This window comes from Myotis brandtii, unplaced genomic scaffold (assembly GCF_000412655.1).
Source record: "Myotis brandtii unplaced genomic scaffold, ASM41265v1 scaffold244, whole genome shotgun sequence".
NCBI lineage: Eukaryota > Metazoa > Chordata > Mammalia > Chiroptera > Vespertilionidae > Myotis > Myotis brandtii.
Genome location: NW_005359225.1, coordinates 2,699,503 through 2,707,102, shown reverse-complemented (window position 1 = coordinate 2,707,102; position 7,600 = coordinate 2,699,503). Strand labels below are relative to the sequence as shown.

Below are 7,600 nucleotides of genomic sequence, written 5' to 3'. Positions count from 1 at the left end.
CAACCTCCCGATCCGCCTTGCTCTGTGCATGACAGGGGGCGGCGCCCCAACTCCCCAATCAGCCCTGCTCTGAGCCCGACCAGGGGCTGCACCTAGGGATTGGGCCTGCCCTCTGCCACCCGGGAGCAGGCCTAAGCCAGCAGGTCATTATCTCCCGAGGGGTCCCAGACTGCGAGAGGGCACAGGCCGGGCTGAGGGACCCCTCCTTCCCCCGCTGAGTGCACAAATTTTTGTGCACCGGGCCCCTAGTATATTTATAAATAAAAATGATCCATAAGGCAAATCTCTCTAGGGACCAGGACCAAGGAAATAACGTCTTTTCTGTTGACCTGCTCAGCTTCCTTCATTAGCAAAAGCCCGTCATCCTCCCTCCCCCCTCCTCCACCTCAGCTGCCAGGAGGGAGCCATGTGCTCCGTTTCCCTCAGCAAATCAGCAAACGGGGCTTAGTTCTTCCTCCCCTCCCAAGTTATGTGAGGGGTTGATTCTATTTTTAGTCGAAGGCATTTGGTCCACTTAGATCTGTACTTTGACAGCCAATATAGGGGAATGGAAAGATCCTAAGCACTGTTTTTAGAACAACATGGGTTGGATGCAGTCCTAGCCTTTGAGCTTCCAGCTCCTCCTCGTGAAATGGGAGAACAGGCCCCGCTCTGCCTGTGCTGCAGTTATCCCAAATGAGATGACGTATGCAAGCGTACCAACAAACTACGAAGTGTGAGGACAGTGTTTTAAAAACAATATTTCCTTTTTGAAAACATGTAAAACTTTAGTGTTTAGACTGGAAGCCTAAGGACCCAGGGTCTTTTTTCAGAACCCCTGCTGCAGCGCCCACCACACCCAGGGTCATCATGTGCTGCTGGCAGGAAAGGGGCAGCAGGTATTCCCGTCTCACAGGTCTGTGCTGGGTGCTGGGGTGGGGAAGGGGGAGAGACGCTCTTTGTCTAGGCAGCCACCACTTTCCCGGCTCCTTCTAGAGGAAAGACCGGATAATGTAATTGGTCAGAGGTTGACAGTCACTGGGCCCTATGTCCCTGGTGAGCTGGATTGGCCAGGGGCAGGCTGTTTTGTCTTCCATTTGTGTTTCACATGCCAAGAGCTCATACAGCGTCTTGGATACATGTTGGGTGGGTCTGGGCCTGCTCATTTCCCTCAGTTCTGTCCATACCTAGCCCTGAGGGAGCGCCAGCCGTCTTTGTCCATGGAACTGATTGAGTAAAAGGCCTAGAGTCTGCTGTGTCCATCAGCCCATCTCTGTGAGCACATTGGGGCATATAGGCATTTCCAATCCAGCTAAAGGCCTAGCCACACTCTCCAGGCTTCTCTGCACTGGAAGCTAGATGGTGTTTGCATAGTTTTACAAAGCACTGATTTGCTTCTCATTTGGCCACTGGATTTGTGTTTATTCTCTATCAGTCGGAACCTTAGAGATTCCTCTGGACCTGAACACTCACTTAACAAGTATATTATTTCACCTCTCCGAGGCTGCTTCCCTGCGTGCTGGGAGGATTATGGGACAGCACATGGGGAAGTGCTCAGCAGAGTTCTGGGCATGGGTGCTCTGTACATGGGAGAGAGGATTGTGTAGTTAGCATTGGGCTCACTCTGATTCTGCCTGTCCCCAGTTGCTGATGGGGAAGGAGGCAGTACGATCCTTTGAGGAGGCAACGGACAAGGGTAAGGTGATGGAAACCCTTTGAATTCTTTTTTCTAGTTTTAAATGCTACTCTGGTCCGATGAGGGCTCCAGACAAGAAAGAGCTTGGCTGAACAGAGGCAGGCTGTAGCGCGGTGGCAGTGGTAAAACTGTACTTAACTTTTGGTACCAGCAACCCCTAGTCCAGCTTTCGGCTATAGGAAGACGCAAGTTCAAGGACGGAGGAGCATTTCACAGAAATTTCTGAAATCCGTCGGATGAAAGAGGGATTTAGTTTACTTTATGGCATCCCAGAAGGCAAGTCTATGACCACTGGCTGGGGAAAGTACAGAGGGAGCCGACTACTCTCAGCATAAGGAAATGCTTCTCAACATGCAGGCAGGAGGTGTGTGTTCTGGGCCTGGCACAGCCTTCATGATTGCCGCAGGTGCCTGTAACTTGCCTTGGTACGGGGTTGGGAGTTTATCGTGTATTTTCATATCTGTTGCTTCATCCAGTCCCCTCAGCAGCTCTGAGAGGTTTTAGAGTTGAGAAGCTGAAGCTCAGAGAGTGAAACTCGTGCCCAAGGTCAGACAGCTATGGGAAGTGGTGGGGCCAGGCTCATACCTGGGTCTTCTGAGTCTCCCCACATCTTCACAGCTCCTTCTCTGGGCCTCAGTTTCTCTGTAAAATTAGGGGGCCAGATTCAATGACCTGCAAGGCTCCTCCTGACTCTGCCTTTGGGTCTCTCTGACTCTCATTCCTCCTGGGTTTATCCGTATTAATAGAGCGAGGAAAGGAGAAGACACTGCTGCTGCTGCAAACCTGCTGGAGGGATTCCGGGCATTGTGGGAGAGTGCAGCTCTATTGCCAGGTTAGCCCACGTACACTGACACAGGCTCCTCTCCCTCTAGGGTAGGGGGTCCCACCTTGGAAGCCTTACCTTCCTTGAGGCCTTCCGAGGCATAAAAATATGATGTTTAGCCTTTGTTGTCTTCCTTCGAATTAAGTGGATTCCCAGCCGCTCCTGGAGGAAGCTTTTTAGCAGAGGAGGGAGCCCTGGGCCGTGATGGGAAAATAAGACCACAGTTAGCTAACCTTTCCTGGGGCTTGCTATGTGCCAGGCACTGTTCAAATGGCAGGACATATATTAACTTATTTAATTCTCACACCAGCCCTAGGAGGCAGGTACCCATATTATTTCCATAAGTGGATTCCCAGCCGCTCCTGGAGGAAGCTTTTTAGCAGAGGAGGGAGCCCTGGGCCGTGATGGGAAAATAAGACCACAGTTAGCTAACCTTTACTGGGGCTTGCTATGTGCCAGGCACTGTTCAAATGGCAGGACATAGATTAACTTATTTAATTCTCACACCAACCCTAGGAGGCAGGTACCCATATTATTTCCATTCGATAGGTGAGGAAACTGAGGCACAGAGAGGTTAAGGAATTTGCCCAAGGCAACAAAGATAGTGTGGAGCAAGGATTAGAACTCCACTGTTGTCACTCCAGGGCCCAGGATTCCAAAATGCCTTCAGCTGCCTCCACGTGGACAGTGCGTTCCCCTGCTGACACAGCACCCACTGCATTCAGTGTGCTCTGGGAGCGGACAGCCCAGCACCTGCACCCTCCCCAACTGGTAGATGAAGTCACAACAGACCTGTTCCACAAAGCAGGGTGTTGCTTAAATAGCTCATGCCAGATCTAGATAATTCTGCAATCCATTCCCAACTATGCCTCTTTCATGCTGTGTGACCTTGGGTAGGTCATGAACCTCTCTGATTCTCAGTTTCCTCCACTGTGCACAGGGACAGTAATGCCTGCCTCACAGGGTTGCTGTCAGGATGACAGGTACTCAGCAGTGTCTGATGTTTTCTCCATCTCCCTGTCCACCCATGATGGAGAGCAGAGCCCGGGGCTTGGCATCAATGAGGTGGGAATGAGGGTGCCCACTATGCTTCCTGGGCACCGGGTTGGAGGGAAGCTTTGCATGCACCATACCTCGTCTGCGGGCCACCAGAGGGTTGTTATGAAAGATGAGCTCACAGAGAGATGGGAAGAGAGCTACTGGCAGGATGGCATCTTCCTTTGCAATCTGTGAGGCATGCAGGACAGAGCATCAGATCAACACCATCCCTCACCTCTGCCAAGTGCCTCCGGGCCCACACTGCAGGGTTACATGCTTGCTAGGATTAGGGTGCAGATGGGGTGATGCTGCTGTAGATGGAATTCATGCTGAGCAGCCTCTGATGCCTGTAATTTCACCTGCTAACACCCAGAACACATCATCACTGTTTTATGTTTGAAAGTTAAGAATTTTTCTCCCTTCTCCAACCTGGTTATGTAGCCTAGACCAAATATTGAGGATGTTGGTGACAAAATAATAACAAACACATATAGCACTTGTCTTGCAAGGAATCTGGAAGGTAGGCAGGGCATTGACTTTGACTTCAGTATACAATTTGTCTGACACTTCATCTTCCTCAAAGCTACCTCTACACACCCTCTTAACAGCAATCCTGATGGCATTTTTCACTGAGGCCTGTTCTGGGTACTAATTTGTGGAGGGAGGTCAGGGAACCCACCCATCTAAGGGATAAGCAGAGCCCATGGTAAGGGAGACCTCCTGGCTGTCTGAGCCCAGAGGCTGCTCCATTGCTATGAGGCCAGCCTCTGAAGGGCAAAAAATACACAATTCTTGTTGAGCAGAGTGTCTGAAACATCTGGGGATAACCGTAGGGAGGCATCTATTAGCAATAGAACAGTATCAGAGCCATCAGTATCACAGGGCCCAGGAGTGGGGTCATGACCTTTCAGATGCCTGGATACACCAAAAGCTGTTAGGTCAGATTTGGGACCCACACAAGGTGCTAAGGTCTAAGGGCTGTAAGGAGGAGGGCACTTCAGTTTGGCTTCCTCTGTAGCTTCATTGGGTAGCACTACATACCCAATGGGCAACTAAACCAGTCATTGTCTTTCATTTTTGTTCACTCAGTCAAATATTTACTGAATGCATACATGTGCCAAGCATTGGGTTGGGAATGAGTAAAAGAGAAATAACTCCTGTCATCACGGGGGACTGCCTAGTGGGAAGCAAGCATGGAAGAACCAGTAACATAAAAGAGAATAGACTTATAATTCTGATTAGTGCCATAAAAGAGAAGCATATGAAGTACTAGGGTGATGTGACCTAGTGACTAGTGAGGGAGATACGGTGGTCCTGAGATCTGAAGGGTGGGTAGAAGGTAATTAGTGAACGCAGTGGGGGATAAAGTATGTGGCAGAGAAACCTCTGTGTTAACAAAAATCATTTCCTCTACTTTCTGGGCACACAGCTAGACTGTGCATCTTCTTGCCTCCCAGGCAGCCAGATGTGGTCATATGACTCAGTTCTAGCCAATGCACTCTCGGTGGAAGTGATAAATGCCATTTCCAGGTATGGACTGTTCAAAACCTCCTGCTTGTCCTCTATACCTCTCAATCACCTATCCACCAGACGTCTAGGATCCAATAAAGTACTCTTATGGCCCACGGGGTGCCAGAGCCAGAGCCGAGGGATCTGGTCTCTGAATGATCACCAGCCAACCAGGAATGTCCACAGTGGAGTTTGTAAAAGCAAGAAAGAAACTTTTATTGTGTTTAGTCATTGAGATTTTAAAAAGTTTGTTGCAGCAGCTGGTATTACTTACTCTGATTAATGCAGAAAGAAAGTGTTCCATGCAAAGAGAACAATGTGTAAAAGGCCTAATAACAAGAAGGAGAAATGCCTTTGGGGGGATTTAAAGAAAGTAGTGTGACTAAAGCAGAGAAAAAGGGTGCTTCTGCAAAATGAGGCCAATGATGCAAGTATGAGCCAGGCTGAAGCTATTTAAGGAGTTTGGTCCTTGGGGAACCCATTAAATGAATTTTTAGAAATATGAGGACCTAAATTTGACAAGACTTGGTAATGGAGGAGATATGGTAGGGAGGAGCGATGTAAAGGAGAGAAAAGTATAAGGATGACAACCAGGTTTTGGCTTGAGTAACGGGGAGGATGGTGGAGCTATTCCTTAAGATATGGAATAACGAAAGAACATCAGATTTGAAGGGAAAGATCATTAATGCATTTGGATACATGTACTTTGGAGGTACCTTTGAGACCTCCAAGTAGATATTCATGTAGGCAGTGGATACCCTGGTTTGGAGTACAGAGGAATGGTTCATATGGAAGTTATAAATTTGTGAGTCAAAGGGCCAATGGGTATGTGAAGCCACCCCTAGGAAGAGAGTACAGAGTGAGAGAAGAAAAGGAACTAGGGGTGGGCTTTGATCATCTAGACCAGTGGTTCTCAACCTTCTGGCCCTTTAAATACAGTTCCTCATGTTGTGACCCAACCATAAAATTATTTTTGTTGCTACTTCATAACTGTAATGTTGCTACTGTTATGAATTGTAATGTAAATATCTGATATGCAGGATGGTCTTAGGTGACCCCTGTGAAAGGGTCGTTCGACCGCCAAAGGGGTCACGACCCACAGGTTGAGAACTGCTAATCTAGACCATGGATGGCAAACCTTTTCAGTCAAGAGCCAAGCAATCAATGTTTTAGGCTTTGCAGGTCATAAATATTCATCTTTGCTGTTGTAGCACAAAAGCAGCCATTGACAATTAATAAACAAATAAGTATGTGACTCTTCCAACAAAACTGTACTGGTATACTCTAAAATTTGAACTTCATATAATTTTAATGTCATGAAGTATTATCCTTCTTTCGATTTTTCACAATCATTTAAAAATGTAAGAATCACTTTTAGTTGAAACTAATATAATATTGTATGTCAAACTGTAATTATTTAAAGTAAAAAAAGTTGAAAGTGATTATTTTATTTTTGACACAAAAATTACTAGATTTCTGAGTGAATGTTTTGAGCGTAAGTTTCCATTTGAAGGCAAAATTGGTTTTAAAATTTGTATCTTCAGCATGTTGAATGTTAATTTCAACACAGGTAGCTCAGTATTCTTTGGTATGATCAAAACAACATTAATTCATCTAACAAACTTACTGAGTATCTATCATGTATCAGGTGCTATTCTAGATGATGGGGATATAGTTGTAAGTAAAACAAAGTTTTAGATCTAAAAAAACAACAACAAAAAAACCCCACCCTGCCCTACATTCTGGCAGTAGACAACTGGTAGTAGACAAAAATATATGTATGTTAGGTTGTTACTGCATAAAGGAAAATATCACTTAAAATCTCAAGTGAGAAAAAAACACCTGAATAACTTACATCATAACTTTTCTTGAGTCCAACAGAGAGCTAAGGTCTCAGGGCGATCAAGTGGCCTGAAATCTAAAGTTAGATGGGAAACTCGAAGGAGAGATGGGACATAGACACTGACTTACTTGCAGCAGAATACGAGAGCCATACAAGAATTTAAGAAGAAACCAGCTAGAGCTGCACACAGCCCACACCCATCCGAAGAGCGGAAGCCACGTGAGCAGCCCACCCCTATCCGAGGAACAGCAGCCCTGCAAGCAACCTGCCCCTGTCCAAGGAGCAGCAGCCACGCGGAGTCTGCCCCTGTCCAAGGAGCAGCAGCTGTGCGAGCAGCCCGACCCCGTCTGAGGAGCAGCAGTCGCACAAGCAGCCTGCCCCTGTATGAGGAGCAGCAGCTGAGCGAGCAGCCCGCCCCCATCCAAAAAGCAGCAGCCACATGTAGCTCGCCCCTGTCCAAGAAGCAGCAGCCTTGTGAGCAGCCCACCCCATCCGGGGAGCAACAGCTGTGTAAGCAGCCTGCCCCCACCAGCCAGAGGAGTCACCATTACTGTGAGCAGCGCCCACCAGAGGAGCTGCCGCCAACTGAGGAGCAGCCGCAGCTATGACCACCTGAGGAGCAGCCGCTGCCCGAGGAGCAGCCCCTGCACAACTCAACACCTAGATCCTCCAGTGAGAGCAAAAATGGGGAGACAAAAAAACCCCCAAAGGA

At 47.8% G+C, this 7,600-nt stretch overlaps 1 protein-coding gene across 1 annotated transcript in view; it reads right to left on the bottom strand.

Moving 5' to 3' along the window:
* XRRA1 (X-ray radiation resistance associated 1) overlaps nucleotides 1-7,600 on the bottom strand; it is a 58,025-nt gene that overhangs the window by 6,034 nt on the left and 44,391 nt on the right. Inside the window, exons 14-15 of the mRNA XM_014540419.1 lie at nucleotides 3,632-3,725; nucleotides 2,577-2,692 (exon numbers count right to left, since the gene is read on the bottom strand). Coding sequence (XP_014395905.1) covers nucleotides 2,577-2,692; nucleotides 3,632-3,725 — 210 coding nt within the window. The remainder of the gene's footprint in view (nucleotides 1-2,576; nucleotides 2,693-3,631; nucleotides 3,726-7,600) is intronic.